Genomic DNA, 22825 nt, shown 5'->3' with positions numbered 1-22825 from the left:
TTTTCACACTGGGCGCTGGTTACACCTTGGTCTTATGCATATATTTGAAATATTTCTGTACAGAAAATCTTCCCAGGCTGATAGCTTTTCACTAGATACTTATGCAGGTATAAATCCCTTATAATACGCTATAGGAATCTATTAAAATAATGCTTGAGTTGCTTGCTTATGAGAAAATGAACAAAAGAAAAAACTTATTTTCTCTTTATTTAATCACCACCTTATCCACAGTATATTGCTATACTGTTTAAATAAAGCTAGTGGTTCAATACTGTTCACCTTTGAGTTCCTATGTGTGCTGCATGTGCAGTACCAATGAACAGCCACGTGTGTACATGCGCTGTTCACAGGCCGCCGGTGAATCGGCCACCCACGTGTTCTATAGTGTATTTGCAAGGTTGCACTCGGGTTTCGCTATACGCAGTAATTGCGCCTAAATGTGGAATAAATCCCTTAACTCCGTCCGAAAGTTACGTATCAAGATGCGAAATAAATCCCGCACTTAATCCGTAAATCACGTACAAAGATGCGAAAATTTCCCGATATGGGCACGTGCGCGCGCACCTTGCGTAATACACAATAGACGCTTTACGTTACTGCAAAAGGCCCAGGGCTTGTCGCCACGTGGCGGAGTCTCTGGTTTTGCAGTAACTAACAATAAAAGTTATAGTTTTGCACAGAGGGGATCCTCTATGTACTATAATAAACACAGACTCCACGTGTGCGAACCTTATCGCACGTGGTACATATACTATAATAAACAAGCAGCCTAAGACACTATACCCCGTTAAACTACTTGTGGCAGGCAGAAGTACAGTTTACTAAACACTTAGGTATGATATGCTTTAAAACACGTGGCTTTCACTTATTGTACTCCGGGTTCAGCGCTAGCACTTCCCGAACCCCGCACCGCCGCGGACTCGGCCTATCCAGCAATGGAAACAAATAAATACTTCCACCCTTTTGCTGGTATAGGTCGAGCCGCACGCCTGGTACTGAGTTCTGGACTGTGGAGCGGACGGACGAGCCCTCAATTGTTAATGGCGATTAAATATGACCAGAGAGACAATAAGTGAAAAGCGCTGGTTACGTAATAAGTCCGCAACCAACGTACCCTTTATACCTAACTACGTGCGTACAAAGCGTAGCGTACCTTTTATTGTATTATTGTACACCAAGAACCAATACCTTAATCAGAGATTCCTTCGCAGTACTTTGTCTCTAATCTGCGAATATGTGTCCGCAATATACCTTATCGCTATTATGCGAATAAACAGACACGACCACTGTATAGAAATAAGGAGATAAGAACTCCGTAAAAAGGTTGTATTTAAGTCCCTAATGGACAAAAGGGGGTTACAGAAATAAGAATAAACAGGTATAACAAGTAATACAATATACTAACAATGAATACTAAACAGACTCTGCTAAAGGGAAAGAAAACAGATACAAGACACAATCAGCCAACCAATACAATAAGGATAAATACCGTTAATGCAACCGTTACCGTTCTCATCAAATATGCGAAGTGTAGTCCGGTCAGAGCTCGCTATCGTTCAGGAATGAACTATAGCCCGGTGGACAGTCAGGGAAAGGTAGATGTGCCGAAGAGACTTTGGCTGCTCTGGGTCGCCTATCTTATAGGGTCAGAAAGGGGAGGTCAAAGGCCGTTTTCATTGGCCAGAGGTCGAATGTCAGGTCAGCTGTGATTGGGGGGTAAGCTGATACACCTGGTTTGGCTAGGTCCAGGGGAGTGAACTTTAAGAGTCCTTTGTTCGGTGGTTTCGGCGTCAGCAGTGATAAGAACTGGTTTCATCTGGATTTCTTTGTTACATTCTTTCAACAGAAACTGTCCCTGGAATATGGATTATGTCCATAACTATTGAGTCGTGTATGTTGCGAAATATTCGCAATGACCGGAATACTTCGCACAATGAACGGAACGGAACGATACTAAACACGATGCAGACAGATGTATGCAGGGCTAACTAAGCTATGTGTGGCGTTCTAAACCTTTAACTATATTTTACTTAGTGTCAGTATGTATTTATGAATTTATGTGTGATAGTATGGCTACTCTTCTGGTCCACTTTGTCACACATTCTCGGGTATGGAAACTTTATTTGCGCAACTCTGCGAACCAAAATGGCGGCCATACTATCCTAAAATGGCGTGTGTGTAACTCGACTTCCATAGTACATACAAGTATCACATATCAAATTAACCATGTATTCTAGTGATTCCTAGTCACATCATAATTTGTCTAAAATGCACTTTTGGATAAAAATATGCCAAAAAGTTGCCCGGCACCAGCAGAGCTGTCTGGGACTTGTTGGCTCACTGGCACCATGCATCTCGTGTCAGGGTATGGATCATTAGGTCACCAGAAAGTAGGTCGACAAGCATTAGTTCGACACCACTAGGTCAACATGGCTTAAGGTCGACATGACTTAAGGTCAACATGCAGAAAGGTCGACATGGGTTAGGTTGACACAGTCATTAAGTCACCAGGGTCATTCGGTCGATATGGGTAAGGTCGACAGTGAAAAAGTCAACTTTTTTTGTCTTTTTCACCCGAATGTCAACACAGTCAACATAAACACTAAAACGTAGCACCGCGTCCCCTCGCATGGCACGGTGCCTCGCTACGCTACTAGTGGATGGTAGGGCATGAAATACCGCCTGTCGGCACATGTTGTGTTGACATGGACACTGAACCATACCACCGCGTCCCACTAGGCTGCCTTCAGTTTTAGCAAAAGTGGTTTTTCGCTATTTTAGGATTTGCGCCTCTCCATTTTTACATTTTTAGGATGACATTAATCATTTGTATTAACTTGGTCAAGAGTATCATTTTTGTGGCAGCTATGCACCCTACCCAGGAGACCTCCTGCAGCATCCATTCTTTTAATTCCAAAATATCACTATCTCTAGCTAGATTAATTCCCAGATACTTAATCGACTTAACTTTCCATATATATTTCTTCTTCATACGGTTGACCATAGCTTCCTGTATATCAATTGGGAGTGCTTCAGTCTTAGTAGTATTCAATTTGTAATACGATAAATTTGAGTAAGTGTCAACAATAGTATGTACCGTATATACTCGAGTATAAGCCGACTTTTTCAGCACATTTTTTTATGCTGAAAAAGTACCCCCTCGGCTTATACTCAGGTGTATACGGTAATTGGTCCTTCAGTCAGAGCTGGTGACGCTGGGGCCTGGCAGAGGCTGATGATGTTGCAGCCTCTGTGCTGCTGTCGCACTGGCCAGAAACTAGCATGGAGGCAGAAATGGAGGACACGCCAAGTGCCGCCGGGCAGGAGAGTAAGGAGCAGTCGGTATCGGGAAGCAAGGGCTCCGGCACTGGGGCTCATGAGCTGCCATGGTGAGTGCAGAATACATGCAGCGCATCCATACCACATGCAGCACATCCATACCACATGCAGCATCAGCTCTGCAGCAGTCACGCAGCCCCAATTACCTGGTACCCTCTCATCTCTTCCTGATTAGTGCCTCCCTATATATGGACTGTAATTACATATTACACTTCCCTTCCTGTCACACCCTGTACTTGGCTGCTCATCCTGTAAGATTCCTGCCAGCTGGGGAACTAAAATGACAGGAGACCCAGCTGCAATTATGGGATCATGGGATGAAGGGAGAGGGGGACTTGCCCCTAGACCCTGTACAGTGTGTCTCAGTGTGCCCCTAGACCCTTTGCATTTCTCACCCTAGGCTTATACTCAGGTCAATAAGTTTTCCCATTTTTTTGTGGTCAATTTAGGAGCCTCAGCTTATATTCGGGTCGACTTACACTCGAGTATATACGGTAAGTGAGGAAGAGAGGATTCCGGATCGTGAAGACATAGCAAAACAATAATCTGCAAATAAACTAATCTTGTGAGGGACACCCCCTATAATAGGTCCAGTCAAATATTATAATACCATATTTTTTTTTTTTTTTTTTATCAACTGGGTCATAAAATGGTGTTTTACAGGGATGTTTTATACAAAAGATTTAATGAGTGAAGATGTTTTATTCATCTCGATCATATATTTATTACACATTATCTTTCTGTCCACCTTATTTCTACTCCTCATTTATCCCTGCACTTATGTCTGGTTCTTCATTCTCTTGAAGGATCCTTGCAAGCACGGTAGAGGATGAGGAACGGAAACATGGTTACTACCTGGATGCATATATTATAGGAGAGCAAGCAATCCGTGTGGTTGAACATATAAAGTACAAGATTGAAATCTCTTCCTATACTGAGGTAAATGTTTCTCTTTAAGCTTTTCGATTTGACATGTTTATATTAATTATTATTAGCAAACCATTGAAAATACATTGCAATAGTTTTACAGTATCATGTATTTAAAAAAAGAAAAAAAGCTATAGAAGACCTTTACTGCAATGTAAGGAGACATGTTTTGGTATCAAGAACTAATGGACCTTATCTCTTTTATATATTGTCCTTACAATTGCCCTGCTCCCTGAGTGCATGACATACCGCAAAGGGTGCTCTTGAGCCGCTTGTGGCTCTTTTCTTGATTTACATGTGGTTCCCGCTCCCGTGGCACTGCCGTTTGCCTCCTCTGACTGTGGCACAGTCAGAGGAGGCAATCGGTAGTGGTGCCAGAGCCAGCACACAGTGGGGTAGCACACAATCACTGTAGCCTCTGTTTACAGTGGTTGGCAGCTCCTCCAGCTGCCTCGTCACACTGACACGCGCTGAGGATTCTATTACCCGCAGCTGTCAGCTCTTCCAGCTGCCCCCTGTTGCGCTAACACACCACTGAGCTATCTTTTAACAGAGGCTGTCAGCTCTTCCATCTGCCACCCATTGCACTGACACACTGCAGAGTTCTCTGGTGAGACAGGAGGGCTGGGTTTGCCTTTCCCACCTTGGCAACCCAACTCTCTTGCTTGTATGAAATGATAAAAGCAGATGAGAAGGAGGATGATGTTAGTGGCCATCTTTATTTCAGCTCCTCAGTGGTGTGTTTATGCTGCTCTCTCCAGTGCTTCACCCTACTGGACAATCTTCTTTCCTAGGCTTGTAAGTTATATCAGTCAGTAGTGGTGGGGACTGATTCAGCTGTAGGCTTATCCTGCTATGGAGAACTGCAAGAATAATATAGTAATGCCTTATTTGGCATTTTGTAGCGCTTAAATGGGTTTCTCAGATTAAAATAAATGTTTCACAAGATGTTATAAATACATTAAATGGGCTTCTTGTTTAAAATAAAGATGATAATAAGCATACATGTGCTGCTAGTTTGAAGCTGAGGTGTCACAAGATGGTTTTATATAGCATAAATGTGCTGATTGTAGCTAGGCCACAACCCATTTACAAATTGAGCATGGCATGGTGGGATCTAGGCCACACCCATTTTTTTTGCATGGGATCGGCTCTTTGTCTTACCATAACATATATTTTTTGGGTTCATTACAGTTTTCAAAGTGTTTGTGTTATTTTGCCGAAGACCGTTTATATAAATCCAATCTGCATCCTTAGCAACAGAACACATAAGAAGAATGACACATTTTTTAACAGAACAATGAACACATAAATCTTGTAAAGATATTTTTGTTGATGTTTGGAGGAGGGTTTGCATAAAGATTATTAAGACATTAACCAAAAAGTGTAATTAAAAATATAGGAAATGTTCATACAATTCTGCGAAAAATAACATAGTATTAAATGACATTTCCAAACATAAAAACATAAAGATCAGGAGGATAGTATTGGGTAATCTGGTATTAAACAGACCAGCATATACAGGGTCCCCTCACTCCACCCCTGCTCCATCCCTCTGCGTCTTGCAGTGGGATCCTGGCTTCAATTAAGCACGAAACAGATGGGACCAGGGACATAACTAGAGGGGTACAAGCAGAACCGCCATACAGAGCACAGAGCCCTGTGGGCAGCACCATCGCTACCCCATGGTCCTGGCTTCTGGCTAGCTCTGTGCCCCCTGGGGCATCCTTTAGATGCTCTATGTGCACACAATGCAGTCTTTACAAGTGGAGCGTCCACAGTACACTTCGGGCACTGCTGCACTTCCAGAGCCTGGCAGCCCGCCCCTCTGCGGTATGTCATGCGTTCAGCGGGTGGGGCCATGTAAGAGACAGCTTAGGAAATTACCTATCTGTGGTATGTCATGTGTTCAGCGGGTGGGGCCACTGTAAGAGACAGCTTAGGACATGCCCCATCTGTGGTATGTCAAGCTCTCAGGGGGTGGATCCACTGTAAGAGACAGCTTAGGACATGATGTAGTATGTCATACGCTCATTGGGCGAGCCCTTGTAACAGCTTAGGACATGCCTCCTCTGTGGTATGTCATTTACTCGGGGCGGGACACTGTAAGAGACAGCTTAGGACATGCCCCCTCTGTGGTATGCCATACATTTAGGTGGCAGGGCCATTGTAAGAGACAGCTTAGGACATGCCCCTCTGTGGTATGTCATACACTCAGGGGCGGGTCATTGTATGAGATGGCTTATGACATGCCCGCTCTGCAGTAGGTCATGCGCTAAGGGAGCTGGTCACTGTAAGAGGCCGCTTAGGACATGCCCCCTCTGTGGTATGTCATACACTCAGGGGGTAGGGAAATTGTAAGAGACAGCTTAGTACAGGGGTGGGCATCCAATCAGAGGCAATGAGCCAAAAAATATGTTTTGTTAAGACAAAAAGCCGACACCATGCATAAAAAACAATGGGTGTGGCCTAGATCCCACAATGCCATGCTCAATTTGTAAATGGGTTGTGGCCTAGCTACAATCAGCACATTTATGCTATTTAAAACCATCTTGTGACACCTCAGCTTCAAACTAGCAGCACATTTATGCTTATTATCATCTTTATTTTAAACCAGCAGCCCATTTAATGTATTTATAACATCTTGTGACACATTTATTTTAATCTGAGCAACCCATTTAAACACTACAATATGCCAAATGAGACATTACTATATTATTCTTGCAGTACTCCATAGCAGGATAAGCCTACAGCTGAATCAGTCCCCACCACTAGTGACTGATATAACTTACATGTCTAGGAAAGAAGCTGGTCCAATAGGGTGAAGCACTGGAGAGAGCAGCATAAACACACCACTGAGGAGCTGAAAGAAAGATGGCCACTAACATCATCCTCCATTTATCATTTCATACAAGCAAGAGAGTTGGGTTTGTCAAGCTGTCTCACCAGGGAACTCAGCAGTGTGTCAGAGCAATGGGTGGCAGATATAAGAGCAGACAGCCGCTGTTAACGAGCTCAGCAGTGTATCAGCTCAATGAGCAGCCGGAAGAGCTGACAGCCGAGGTAAAAGAAACCTCAGCGGCGTGTCAGCTTGGGGGGATGGGGGGGTGGGGGGTGCCATAGTCAGAGAAAGCAAGCAGCAGTGCCACGGGAGCCGCATCTAATTATGTAAAGAGCCACATTCGGCTCAAGAGACATGGGTTGGCCACCCCCGCTTTAACAGAAGACCTAGTCCAGAGGTTCCTAAACGTGGTCCTCAAGGCACCCCAATGATCCAGGTTTTAAGTATATTCATAGCTGAGCACAGATGGTTAAATCAAATTGATTGAGGTACTAGATTTGTCACCTGTGATCAAGCATGGATATACTTACTGTAAAACCTGCACCGTTGTGATGCCTTGAAGACCGCATTTGTGAACCTATGCCCTAGTTCAACTCTATACCCTAACCATAATAACCATACCATAAAAGGGCAGGCAAACGGTCCTTTTCCGCCATCAAATCAGCAACACATTGTTCTCTAGCCCCAAAACCTGAAAGACTGAGCTCGGATATGGTTTGTCTTTGATATATGTTCTCTGTAAGTCTCGATCAGCTTTTTCCATATCTGTGTGGTTCCAATCTGTGGCCATAAGTTACAGCTCAGTGAATAACAGGAATTTACACTTTCATTTCCATGTATTGCCCCAGGGTCAAGCAATGATCCTTGGATAGTTAGTCTTGGTGACTGGGCCTGTTGAGCAGAACTCAGAGGGGATTCATCATTTTTTAATAATGACAATTTATGTTATAGAAAAGCTTCTTCTTAATACTGAGAATACATTTCCAATGCTGTGAAACACTACATACAAGTTGCACGATACGGTGTCCAGCTCCGTACTAAGATTAACTACAGAGATAGCAAACATAACATACTGTAATGTTGACAAGAGAATGTTTACAAGGCCATAATGTCACCTACATGGTATTGGATCTCTGGTGGCTTTGCTGGTAGCTTCCAGATCCGGTGGTCAGGTGATGAAGACTTCCAGTAACTTAACCCTTTAGTCCCACTACTTCACCCAAGCCCTCCGCTCCCTGCAGAATGTCCACGCTTCACATGTTGACATTGGAAATATAGAAGCATTTTGCAGATGTTGACATGTCCATGACGGGTTCCATGGTGACATATGAACAATGTTGACATAACTGTCAGCATTGTGGTGTGGATATTGTAAGTTCTTAAATTTTGAATGTTCACTTGGTGAGTGCATTAGATAGATAGATAGATAGATAGATAGATAGATACAGGGTTGTAATAAGAACATTGTGGGGCCCCATAGCAATATCTTCAAAGGTATCTATGCCTCCCTCATACATCCATACATTGCTCCCTCAGGCATACATACTGTACATACATACATCCCAAAAAAAGATTTGAAATCTATTATAAAGATAATATTGACAAAGCACTGGGCTGCCGAGCCGGGCAGGGGTGCTGCCAGCAGCACAAGCAGCGCTATGGAGATCAGCAGCAGGTGGTGCATGCTTTGCAGGGTCCGGGGATGTGCATCATCTGCCAGAGGCAGCTGCGCCGAGGGCACGGTTGCTGAGTTGTTTGATATCAAAATAGAGTAGAATATGAAAGATAGGCGCTGAGGTGATACACGATGTTCACAATAAATTTATTAATACATATAAAATTCACAAAAAGATGCATAAAAATATTTACATGACATGGGATAATACACTTTAAAAAGCTTGGGTACACTTATTTCAGATTAAATTCTGGCACATTCAAATCTAAAGGGACCTCACCCAATAATGGTGCTGCGGTGGACTTATGCCACAAGGCAAAGAATGCAGGTGCCGAGCAGTGATGCCCGGCGCCACCGCAGGTAGCTTAGGGTCCAGAAAAGTGCTGGTGCAGGTAAAGTGTCCGTGCTTTCAGTGCATGTATCTCCAACCGTCCTCCAAATAGCAACGCGTTTCGGAGATATATTTCTCCTTCATCAGGCTTGGATGAAAGATTACTGTCCTGGAATCCATATTTATACCACTTTCTATTAGTGGCCACTCCTCAACAAAATGGCGCATTTTCCCGCCAAAAAGCTGGGCCGGAAGTGGCGTCCGTTACATCACTTCCGGTTTTGCGGTTCACCGGGTCCTGTGTCACTTCCGGTTTGCGTTCCACCCGGTATTTGCGGCACTTCCGCTTCCGGTTTTTGACTTCCGGCTGTGGATTTGCTCTCATTGATGATGTATTTACTTCTTGCGCCATTTTAACTGTGGGCATACAAGGAGGTTTTTCCCTAGCTTCCGTCTCCCAAACCTTTTAGCTATGCCGTACTTCTTTCCGGCATTGTCCATCCCTATACCAGGAGACATGAAGCTGATCAGGATCCTCTTAGATGGTTTTTCATGGTACATACATGGAAATAGGAGAAATAAAAATTTTTATGAGTAAAATATACAAGTTAAAAAATGCAAATTTAAAATTACAAGTTAAAAAAGTTTTTAAATGATTTTTTAAAATGTGTAACATATTTATTCCAGGAACCACTTTAATTCAAAGTCCGCATTGTGACCATTGGGGAGCAGGGTATCCAGAGTGAAGATCCACCGCATCTCACTTTTGGCTAGTCTACACTCCAGATCCCTACTCTTCCAATTGGTATTCACTTGTTGTATTCCTATGAATCTTTTGATTCCATTTTCGCATTTTCTATGCTTTTTAAGAAAGTGGTCTGACAGAAAATGTGTCGCCAGACCCTTCCTTATATTGTATATGTGTTCTGCGGATCTAAGTTTGAGGTTCCTGGTTGTTTTGCCAATATATATTTGTTTACACTTACACTCTAAAAGATACACCACATTTCGGGAATGGCAAGTGATGAAGTCGTGGATTTTGTAGGTTTTTCCTTTCACCTCAAAACTGGTGATCTTCCTTTCATAGGGCTCACTGCTAGAGTTGTTTGATATACCCATTGGCCCCTGATGCAACAGAGCCCCATAGCACGTGTATTCCCTTCACTAACCATCGTCATCACTGGATAGATGATAGACAGTCAGACAGATTGATAGATAACCTATAGTGTTGGCTGTCATAGGCAATTTAGCTCAAAGAATCTACATATTTCCAAGGTGTGGGAATACACAACTAATGGTGCGTACACACGGGGGGGGGGGGGGGAGATATATTGCTAGCAATATATTGCTTGCAATATATTACTGAGCAATATATTGCTCAGTGTCTCCTTTTCATCAGCGACCAGAGATGGCTGGTCGCATGAGCAAGCTCCTGCGAACAGCGATTAGAAAGGGAATGAAAACGGGAGCGCGCACCCGGCGATTACACAGCATTAGTGTAGATTCAATATTTAGAAATTATGTTAAAAAAGTCAGAAGTGTAATCAATTTGACTTAGAAAAACTGTAGAGGAGCCCATAAGTGCTCCGTTTTGCGGCTCCGTTATGTACTTTTAAAGTACACATCGTATCGGATCGCATGCATTGTGCATGCATTGTGCATGCACTGCGATCCGATACGATGTGTAGCTAGTACAAAAAGTATGTGCAGCACATACTTTTTGTACCGTACTATATGATGCGCAGGAGCGCGCATCGCATAGTACAGAACGGAGCCGGACCACAACGGAGCGTGTATGGGCTCCTTAGGTGCTGAGAAGGCAGGATAAAACCTCCCAGAAACATAATTACTTTGTTCCTACATTTGGAAGTAATTAATTCCTTACTCAATACAATAGACAGTCAATCACACTAATTGCTTAATAGAAACTATCACTATCATTTCTTGTAAGAACAGACTCCAGTCAATTTTAAAGCTATCCAATCATTCTGGCATTACTGCTCTATCCCTCAATAAAAAATCCCAGTCTAATTATTATTTGAAATATATCACCCGACATACATTGCAGGCTTAATGGTCTGGAATTTCCTGAGCTTGAAATTGTTCTCTTTTAATATATATTGAGGCCCTATTTTCTGTAAGGGTAGTTCTGATCTAGGTATGCAGGTATATATATAACTGGACATAACTCCTTCTCTACATGTGGATAGAGAACATCTTGTCTGGGTGTTTCCATTTAGTGTAGTCAGAATTGTACGGTGCATGGAGGGCCCTGAGTCCCAGGGGGGCCACACCGCACACGCTGCTCCCATTTTTGTAATACCCTCCAGACTACAGTGGCGTCAGCAGTAGCACAGCTGAAGTTGCCCAAAAAAATGATATGCATATATTAACAATGTGATTGGTTACCATACCTTTCATGTTACTATACCTTTAACATTCAAATTATCCTAACAAAACATTACACTTAGCACTACATGCTATTAATGATTATATAAAACAGTATAATGTAGGTATAGAATGCAAATACCATATAATAAACAGCATGAACAACATGCAATACATGAACGATTTCAGCAAAACTATATCTTGCCCTCAGGTCTCATATTGGACAATCCTTTTCTAAATAATTATTTACTGAATTTATAAAGATTGTTTAATAACCACCATACAAGTCCATGACATCTAATGCATTTTCCGTATTTAATATGTTTTTTATTTCCCCCTGATCATTGCAGAGCGTGTTAAGCCTTCTTTAGACATTGTGGATTGCACTGCATCATGATCTCATTTGCTTTGCAGGCAGGGGGTATCAGTTTGCCAGTGCAGAGGAAACTTGCGAAAATGAAGCTTGATTTTGCTGAACTCTCATTGGAAATAATCCAGCTCATCACCATAGAGGAGAACAAGAAGTTACAAGAGAAGAAAAGCAAAGGCGAGCTCCGTGTCTTTGTGGAAGACTTTGTCCGAGCTACGCCTGACTATAACTCTATTGATCAGGTGTGCGCGCTTCATTGTGGTACATTGATCTAGTCCTCATGCTTGTTCAACTAATTTACTAATTGGTTTTAAAATAAAACTTGTCTGTAACTAGGCAAAATTATGCCCGAAATCCCTGATATACAGATGGAGCCGGCAACGGAGCCTGCCGCTGGTCCCCGCCGCCTCCCCCGCAGTCGCCGCCGGTCCCCCTCGCCGTCCCGACCCCCCTTCGAACTGGGCAGCGTCTCCCTCAAGCGCAGACGGGCAGGGAGACGTTGCCCAACCGCCGTGATACTGGGACGCGCGTGCGCATGAGACGCACGCGCGTCCCAGTCCCTATCTTTTTGTGCTTTTAACCAGCAGCCTTGCACAGGATCTAGACGTCTGACAGACAATGTCTAGTCAGACAGCCAATAGGTCGACACCAAAAGTTAGACATGCATTAATTAGACATGGACAAAGTTATACATGCATTAGTTAGACGTTGACAAAAGTTACTCAATATGCCTACAACCAACTTGTTTTCAAACTGACTTGTTCATACTTTACCATCCCAGTGGGCATTGAAGGAGCATAGAATAGGGCACTTGGCACCATGACGAGCGCAGCAGTACACTTATACGGTGCCCATGTACACATATTGATTTTCCATGTCGACATTTTACTTGTGTCATTACTTTTGTCACTGTTGATCTAATGCATATCTAACTTTTGTCGTCAATGTCTAACTAATGCATGTCTAACTTTTGTCAATGTTTAACTAATGCATGTCTAACTTTTTTCAATATCTAACTTATGCATGTGTAATATTTGTCATTGTCTAACTAATGCATGTCTAACTTTTATCAATGTCTAACTAATGCATGTCTAACTTTTTGTCATTGTCTAAGTAATGCATGTCTAACTTTTGGCAATGTCTAATTTATGCATGTCTAACTTTTGGCAATATCTAATGCATGTCTACCTTTTGGCAATATCTAACTAATGCATGTCTAACTTTTGGCAATAGTTAACTAATGCATGTCTAACTTTTGTCATTGTCTAACTAATGCATGTCTAACTTTTGTCAATGTCTAACTTTTGTCAATGTTTAACTAGTGCATGTCTAACTTTTTGTCATTGTCTAAATAATGCATGTCTAACTTTTGGCAATGTCTAACTTATGTATGTTTAACTTTTGGTGTCGACCTACTTGACTCTCTAACTAGACAGTGTCTGTGAGCTATACGCCCTCGCACATTCCATGACTCTCAACACAATATTTTGCTGCATTAGTATGAAAACACTGATAATTGTACAGAATAGTTGTCTATGGTTTATGCCACAATCAATGATATCAATCACTGGCAGACATGCCGATAGCCATCCCAGCCCCTTTCCCATAAATATATACATATGATATATACCATGTTATGAATATCATATATTAAACTTGCTTACAGCTAGTGGATAGTGGTATATATAGGAAATTGCGGTGTGTATGTAATACATTAACTGCTGGCCTGTCTTCTGTTGTAAATGACGCCTTACTTCTTACAGGAGTGGAACACACTCGGCCGTACTGTGGCCTCGGCAGCCCTGGCTCACTTGGTCAGTGCTTTGACCCTAACCGGTGGCTATAATGATTTGAAAGCAAAGTGTTTGTACTTAGCTGGAAGATGCATCCGTTTGCTGTGCTTTAGAGTCGACCCCCTTAATCCAGACATGTTCTGGAAGGAATGCTGCTTGGTATGTATATTAGTTGTTTCATGTTTGCCATTAATGAAAAGTATATGGGTTTAACATCTTACTAGAGTTCATTTATCTCAATTAGAAAACGGTCATCATAAAACAGTATAGTGTAAAGGGACATGGAGCATAGTAGTGCAGATCAGTTTAAATAATGACTATGATATTTAAGGGAGGCTTAGGGTTTTCATGCAGCCATTATTTATCCGGTGCTTGGGTTTATAAAGGATAAAGAGTGAGAGGAAAGAGGAGCCTAATAATGTAATTTATTTAAAAAATGTAGCGTGTTCTAAATATAGTGTTAGGGAGCTGCGTACCAAATATGACATTAAAACATGCTCATCTTTGTTACTGTTTAGACCAGGGATGGGGAACCTTTGGCTCTCCAGCTGCTGTATAACTACGCATCCCAACATGCCCTGCAACAGTTTAAGCATGGCTAAATAGCAAAACTGTAGCAGGTCTTACTGGGTTATGTAGTTCAACAACAGCTGGAGGGCCAAAGGTTCCCCCATACCTGGTTTAGACCATCGAAGTGCCTCCACTCCCGTTAAATAGCTTATCGCTATGATATACCACATTGCAGAGTAGACCATAAGAATAACTAGGGCCACATTCATTAGTCATAAAGTTCCAGTCTTCTGACCAATCAAAGTAGCCTATTCATGCCTATGATGAGTGTACGAGAGTGGAATCCCAAAAAGGGACAAGTGGCTTTGATTAATGATTTATTCTATACCCAAAGCCCCTGCTGTATGAAGATGAGCCTTAATGCTACAGTATTAGTGCTAAAAGTGGTTGGACCCAGTTGGATGGGTTTCCTTTTTCTTGCAGGCCTCCGCTTCCCTTAGGAAACCTATAATGGAGCCAACTGGCCTAGGGTTGGTGGAGTCATGGTGTGGAGGATACTGTGGTTCTCCCCTCTGTAGATCCACTAGAACTCGCTGGTTATGCTTATTGCTGTTAATGAGAGAGTTGGGGGTAGACCATACACTTTCATCTTCTTAAAACAAATAGTGTATTTCCAGCATACATAATGTAAAGCAGGCAAATGCAGCTTCTTAGCTGTCACACAGTGTCATAAGGTTCCTGAGTCAGTCTAAAACTCGGAACTTGCTGAAAACTTACAGTGGTTTCCAACAAGTTTTTGGCTCCTGAAAATACAAACTATGAAATTTCCCCCTTAGCCTATTGCATAAAGTGAGTTGTATTCTAAGCATGTGAAGGATCAGGCCTGTGGTTTGAGGCAACTAGTGTTTTTAAATCTCTGTTTTTTTACACATGGTGTTTGTAACACCTAGGAAAATTCTTTCAAAATGCTTAAATTACATATTGAAAGGATATTACATTCTTGCTTTGTTATAGATTTTCTAAAGAACTGGTTGTTTGATCTGCCGATTACCAGTTGCTTTGACAGATGGATTTAAAACACCAATAGAAATAAATAATAAATCAGTCTGGTTCAGCATTTACTTCTAATTGCGTTTACAACTGGATGTCCAAGCTGCTGATGAGTGGCGGGTCTGACAACTAACCCCTATACAAATCTGACCCTTGGTGTCCTGTAAGTGGTTCCTTTTTGGGTTTCCTGGGGTGGGGGTGGGGGGGGAATAGATCTAGCCCATTTCTCTGGATACCACAAATTCTGACTTGACCATTTTTTTTCACTTCTTTTCTGTCTTTATATTTTAAAGTTGAATTTTAGAATGAATTACAATAATGTAAATAGCTTTGTATTTTATTTGTACTAATAACCAGTTTAAAAAGCCCTTCAAACAATTGTCTGTTAGTAATACTGTACTTGCATTGCATTCCTGTTGCCTGCTGATAAATACTGGATACATCTGGATGTTTCCAATCCTCTCTGATACAATATATAGCTGCAAGCTAATCCTTCAAAGCAGACTTAAAACAACTTTTGGGTTTAAATTGTTTATTGCAATTTTACACATGTCTTCTAGGATGAAAGAAAGGCTGCGGGATCCACTGGCGATAAAGACATAGAGGGGCCTGATGCAAACACACAGCAAGTTAAAAAGCTAGATGAATTAATGAAAAAAATGCTTGAATTGAAGGTAATAATATACTATATGTAAGGAAAGAGAGACATTTCCCCCATTGTCACTGCATCCTGACCCCCCCCCCCCCCCACACACACCACCACCACCACCATTTCTTTACCTCCTCCTAGTGGTAGCTGTCCCCTGAGGAGGCAAGGGTTTGTTTTTTCCATTAAATCCAGCCCCCTCCATGGCATAATCCCATAATCCCAGGGAATCACATGTCCAAGAGGAAAAGGAAGGACCAAAATGACGTTGTTGTATGGCCCCAACAACTCCTATGACCTGAGATTGTTGGTATTTCTTTGAAGTCTTTGACCATTTTTCCCACTTTACTAAGAAGTCTGTGGGACTACCCGTAAAGTCGGTTGTCTCCCAGACGTTCCGGGCGAGATTTACTAAAGGGAAAATGCCGTAAAACCCCCATTTTACGGCATTTTCCTATGTATCAATCCCCGTCCGCCCCGTTTTCGCAAGGCTGGGTATCGCCACCCCCTGGGTGGCGATACCCTATAGAAGCCTATGGGCTTCTTTCGCTTCGCCTCCCGCCGTACGACGTCTGCGCCCCCTCCTCCAAAATCTCCTCCTCCCCCTGGTGTGACAGCCGGGAGGACATCCGGCTTCAGGGGGGAGGAGGAGACGCAGGGGGACGCTGCCAGCTGCCGGGAGGTGACGGAGACCCCCGCAGCCCACATCACAGGTATCGCAGGGGTCTCCGTCACCGCAACCCGATGCTGGCCGCATATGTTAGTACATATGCGGCAGCATCGCGGCGGCTGCAGTGCGAAGGGTGGCGATGTATGTTAATACATCCCGCCCTCCATGAGAGTTGGTATGATCCTTTTTGCTGTGCAGATCTGTCCTCATACACTATTGCTGCAGTCGCGCAAAAAAAAATACTTGCATCATGCACCACATGGCGTATTGAGAAAGATCTGTGAGGGCACATCTGTACAGTGTACATGGGTTTGCCCATTTTGAGAACATTCAGGTCTGAATCTCCATGTTCCATACATCTGAGAAACCAATCCAAAATATACACACAAGTCACTACAAGATCTTTCATTGATATGCTCAAAATGTACCCATTACGATACCTTCAATGTATTTTGAATGCAGCAGATAAACTCATTTTCTGTTGCAAGAAGTTGTACCACTGCTCCATTCACGGTCCGCTATTCTATGTACATTGTCCTATTCAATATAACATACAGTACACCGGCATATCTAACACAATCTAACATACGCGGGTGCAATGTGGGCCTCTGGCTCCAGAAGGGCCCACACCGCACACCGTGCACCAATTATTTCAATACTTACCGCAGTGGCAATGATAGTGACCCTGAACACTAGGTGGTTTATAGGTCTCCTTTAAAATGGAGCAGCGGACATTTTTTCAGTGTTTTGCACATGTGCAGAAGGGAAAATGGTATGGAAATAGTCGCACCAGTTTCACAGAGACCTGCGCACCACCTAGCACTCAGAGACACTGTTGCTGCCTTAATGCACCCTTGCTAACTTTTTATAATATACTGTATAATGCCATTTACAAAAACTGCACCAACATACAGGTCTTAGTTTGTCTCGAAATATCCCCCAACTCCAAGGGCCATTAGACAGCTTTGCGGCTGTGCAACTTGTAAGACGCCACCTCCACACTTTAATTTGAGAGGCTGGTATGTGGGTATTGGTGGCAGTATGGGTTTGGGAAGGGGGCAGCAGATTGCGGTTCTGAGCAGGGGCGGTTTAAGAGAGGAGGCGACCCGCGTGCAGCCTCTACTGCGGGACCCCTCTTCTCTAACAGCAAGTAGACTCTGCCATTATGCCAGGGTCTACTGCACATGCACAGGTCTCCGGGAACATGGCGTCTGCACCTTGTTCCTGGGGACATATAAGGCCCATCCACTAGGGCGAGGTATTGCATGCGATAACCCGCCATCTCACTCGGTGGCTCCCGGGGACAGGATTGCATATGATACAATTTATGCATACAATGTATCATATGCGATCCTAGCAGGGGCTACAGGCTGCAACAAAATATTCATGGCAGCCCATAGGATCTGCGACTGCAATGCGAATGCACATTGCAGTCGCAGGTAAATGACCTGCGATGTGTCACTATTTATGCGATTCGTCGCATAATGTGTCGGAATTGCATAAAAAGTGACCATATCACACTAGTGGATGGCCGTCTATAGAGTGTGCCTGAGCAAATGGCTCGGAAAGGGCTGCAGCGGACATTTTTAAATGATGTTGTCTCCAGTGCCGAGATGCCGCCACAGGACTCTGGAGTGGTAAGTACAAATGTATACTGCACCCATTAAAGAAACGCCTATGGTGCTGAGAAGAAATACATGAGCTCGGCCAACTACACTACTCTGACTGCACCCTTTATGGAATTTCATTCCTCATACTAGTATACAGTAAGGCAATACCCCAGTCTCAGCTACACCTGAAAACTCGTATTTTTATCTTCTATTTTATCAAATACCTGAACCATGCTCCCTAAGCTATTTGGTTCTATTACATCTACTCTACACTGTTCTCTCAGAACTTACATTTATTCTTTTTCTGTAGTCAAACAACCTTCTGACCCCAAACCAACATTGCTGTGTAGACCAGCTAAGCATTTTTCTCATTGCAATACGGCTGGAACAATATGCAATCTGTGACCCTTCGCCTCTGGCATCAAACAGTTGTGAGCAGGGCCTCTTAGCTTTTGTGTGTTGGTTCATACCCAGTCTTGTTTTATTAGTGTTTGTTGGCAATTTTCTATACAGCTTTTTCCTTATCAGTAGTGTGCATTGTATTCCTGGGTCATTCATACAGTCATATCAGTATCCCACTACACATTGTAACATCGGGTATCATTCTCTTTTACCCTTGTGATTTAGAATTTGCTGTTTGTACTTCAGGGTTGCCTACCCTCCCAGAATGGTCGGGAGGCTCCCGAACATTGTCTCCCCCCCCCACTTGGCAAAGGGTTTATGGGTACAAATGATGCGGATCGCGTCATTGTAGCCCTGCCCAACACTGTGCAATGCCGGTATTACAATGGGGGGGGGGACCCAGGGGATCATGACTACGTTGACGCGATTGCACTGGCCATGCCCCCAAACACAGAACTTCAGCAGTATAGAATGCTGCCTGGTCGCTCTGATTGTGAATCTCACACAATCAGAGCAGCCAGGCAGCATTCTCTTCCTGCCTCCCAGCCTGCAGCCAGACAGCGAATGGCTGTCAGCATGCTAATTGGTTGATGGGTGGGGCTATCCACCAATCAGAGTGCTGACAGCCAGTTATTGTGTGGAAGCAACTGGAGAGATGGCACAGAACCACAGGAGGGGCGTATCATGAATAATTTTTTTATTACATTTTTTTCCCATGGATGGGCCCCAAACGCATTGCTTTGCCCGGGGCCTACAATGCTCTTAAGATGGAACTGACCATATCATCTGGTAGACCTGACACATATTCAAAGAGGTGTATGTGTTGTTACATAAACGTATTTAATGTTTCCAAAGTAGTGGATGAGAACCCTTCAGCGCAATAATTAATGTTACTTTGTATGAGAGTATTGGTACTGTATGTATAAGCTGTTAAAATGTCATTTATTCTGCAAAATGTGATTTTTATTTTTTTTCAGACCAGAAGGACAGTGGCACAGATATACCTTGCCCAGGCCACAGAGATTTTGCTACAGTCCGTTAATGTTGCAATAAACAGCAGCTTGATGGATACCTTGTCATCTGCCAGCCTTGAGATCTGTTCCTGCCTCGGACAGTTTGACCCTTTTACTGCTGGGTTATTTCTAGCTCTTCATCAGGTTTCTGACTTTATAATAAGGGGTTTTCTTTTCAGTTGCTTATGAGTTGTAGGGTCTTTTTCTACAGACAAGCTTAATGTATATTATTTGCGGTTCCGTTGGGATGGAATATATGTAACCCTTGGTTAAAAAGAGTGTAAGTAGTCGTGTCACATGTTAAATATACTTTTTATATTATGTAGTGACATGTAGAATGTGAGTGCGTTATCTAATGTCTGTTGTGACTGGAAAGTGTGCTTCCTCTTTCTTCTCATCACTGGTGGCGGTGGACTCTGGTACTGCACACTGTGCTTCTACACGACAAAGTGCAAGACGGAGAAGGGGCAGATTAAAGGGTCCTCTGCGTAATTGAATTATTTTAACTGATTGGATTAAGCCCAGAGGTCTTTTGTTAGGAAGAGCGGAGAGTCTCCATGTCAGCAGCCACAAGAGTCCACCTGCCTCCAGCAGCCACAAGAGTCCACCTGCCTCCAGCAGTTAAAGCCCTCTAGCTTTGGGGTTGTTCTGATATCTGTAGAAGGTGGCATGCTGGCTATTTTGTTTATTTGTTTAGTTTTTGTTTATGGAGTCATTCTGAATTCCATGTTCCATAGGACATTTGCATGTAAAGTGTTTTATGACATTATAAAACAGAGGAAGTGGAACCAGCGCTTCCGGTTGGGATGGCTACAAACAAGAACTTGTGTGGTTCTTCTTAGCTCAGAATATTCCACACTGAGTTGCTGCAAGTCTGATTCACCTCAAATACATAAACACATCAGTTTGCATAGTGCAAATCATTGGGCAAATAATATTATCCAAACCACAGTATGTCAGTATTCTGTGCCCATTCTGACCTCCTGTCGGCCAGTTAAAGAGCATGACTGACTAGAGGTGTATAATTCAACAATGGTCTTTTACAATTCTTGTAAAGACTTCCCTTTCTTTGTTATTAATTTAAATAAAACATAAAGCAAGAAAAAAAACTGTAGGAATCGCTTAGTACTATATTGGGCTTTATAGTAGGAAAGGGATCTGCAGTTCCCAGGTATCTAACCTCTCCTGGAAATCAGATGTTGAAATACTGTTGAACATCTTGCATGGCCACATAGTCCTTCCAACGACTTTCAACATCAATAGTCTTCCTTGGGGTGTATCTCGGTCGTGTCCATTGGACATACTTATAGTGCTTTCAATAAACACACCCACTTCCTTGTCCCACAGCACATGTTTAGGAGTTCAAACCTCATGTGATGACATTTTTCATGTCTACCTTTTGCTTGTGTCAACCTTTTGTCATTGTCGACCTCTTGCTGGCCTTCTGTCAATGTTGACATATTGTAATCCTAGACATTGTAGACCTTTCCATCCACAGCAATATAAACAATGTACTACACTTATTAAATAGAACAGGGATTACAAAACCATACTTCTCATGCCTACTCTCGGTAGTTCTACCCCTCAGGATCCTGGATTTAAATTATTATAAACATATGATAAAAACCATTAAATATCAAAGTCATGATTTAATGCTGATGGCTCAAGAGTATTGGCTTCAAAAATGTCATTTCTGTTTTGGCTAATTCTCAATCCCCTTAGTTCTCCAATTTCACCCAACCTTTGGATTACCGATCATGTTTTTGATGCCTTTTATGGAACTCTCGTGTTTGTCCTTGAAATGTTTTGATAGGGAATTTCTGTTGTGTAAGTGTTTGCTCCATCTGTCCTTAAGCTTTTTCATGGTTCAACAAATATATTGAAGGCCACAAATTCATTCTATAACATAGCCGCAGTTATTGCTAGTACAGGTCATGAACTCTAAAATGTTAAATTCTCTTTTATTGGAATTAGACTTGCCCGTTATGAGACCTGCTTACAAGGCGCGGTCCACATTGGTGAAATCCCCTTGATCCTTCCCGACCTTTTCTCAGGCATGGCACTTTTTACTAGCCGGTTCTTTAAATTAACAGCCTTCCTATAAAGCAAAGTGCGGGTTTTCCAAAATGACTTCTTTTATAATAGGATCCTCTCTCAGAATATGGCAATGGTTCTTGAATATATATTTTTTTACAGTATTGAATATAGGGGTAAAAGCAAATGCTAGTTTCTTTTGATCTTTCTTTTTTTTTTTTATTCCACGAGTTCATCTTAAGGAATTACATTTATATCCTGGATTTTTATGACATTGCATAATGCAATTCAACATTCTGTTTGAGTAGGGGTGCTCCTCTCAGCGCAAAATGGAACGCTGCAGGAAACAGGGCCATCACTTCCATTGGGCACAGTGGGCAGCTGCCCAGGGGCCCCAATATCCAAAGGGCCCATAGCAGATACAGCTTCCTGTCCCTACCAAGCTGGTCTGACAGTTTATTGGTTGCCTTCCTAAGGTATAATTTGAATTGGGGGTACTATTGTGTGATTACCTCAGTTCTCAGACCACGCTCCTGTCCGTGTTCCAGGGACACCATAGCTCTTTCTGCACAAAAATATCTAGTTATGGCTCTGCAGGGGCGTTGTAAGAGAGAAGGAGCCTTCTCCGTCTGGGCCTCGTCCTCTCTGCAGGCAGCAGAACAGCACTAGAGGGCTCAGACTCTAATGCGCATGAGCACATTTTTCCGGGGGTTTCTGCAGTGATGCTGCACAGGTTGGGAGAGGGTTAAATACTGTATTAAAAATGTGGACTCAGGGGCTGTTAAGCACCGCACACACTTCCCCCATTATAAATACGCCACTGCTCTACCATTAATTTTTATTCCCATTAATGGATGTGAAGGGGGCCTAGTGCATTGCATTGTCCAGGGACCTACACTGCTGTCCCTGGTTGAAAAGGCACCTTCTCCATGCCTGCCTACTCCCTAGTTGTATCTTTACTTCACCCAACTCTTCCTTTGTGCCAGTGCCAACTGCTACTGCAAATGCTCCTGTTATGGTTGTCTGTCCCAGACTCCGGGCAGTGTAGACCAGTCTTCTGCATGTTGCTCACCATCTCGAATTTTCCCAAGTGAAGTGGCTGTCCTGGGCATCATAATAATGTGATTTGCGGTAAACGACATCTTTAAAATGCCAGGAATCACAACTTTGAAAACAGAGAGGTATGGCAATGATTACACGACTGCGGTGCAAGTGTATCCCACAC

General features: G+C 42.9%; 1 protein-coding gene across 5 annotated transcripts in view; it reads left to right on the top strand.

Annotated features, from left to right (window-relative positions):
• The window catches only part of CFAP46 (cilia and flagella associated protein 46), a 211128-nt gene that overhangs the window by 135395 nt on the left and 52908 nt on the right, over nt 1–22825 (top strand). For all 5 annotated transcript variants that reach the window (XM_083149297.1, XM_083149298.1, XM_083149295.1 and 2 more), the window contains 5 exons: nt 4146–4278; nt 11917–12114; nt 13636–13824; nt 15786–15899; nt 19531–19710. In XM_083149297.1, the coding sequence (XP_083005423.1) occupies nt 4146–4278; nt 11917–12114; nt 13636–13824; nt 15786–15899; nt 19531–19710 (814 nt within the window). The remainder of the gene's footprint in view (nt 1–4145; nt 4279–11916; nt 12115–13635; nt 13825–15785; nt 15900–19530; nt 19711–22825) is intronic.

The sequence above is a fragment of the Crinia signifera genome, chromosome 6 (assembly GCF_055691185.1).
Source record: "Crinia signifera chromosome 6, ASM5569118v1, whole genome shotgun sequence".
NCBI classification, from domain to species: Eukaryota; Metazoa; Chordata; class Amphibia; order Anura; family Myobatrachidae; genus Crinia; species Crinia signifera.
This window is presented reverse-complemented; position numbering and strand designations above follow the sequence as displayed.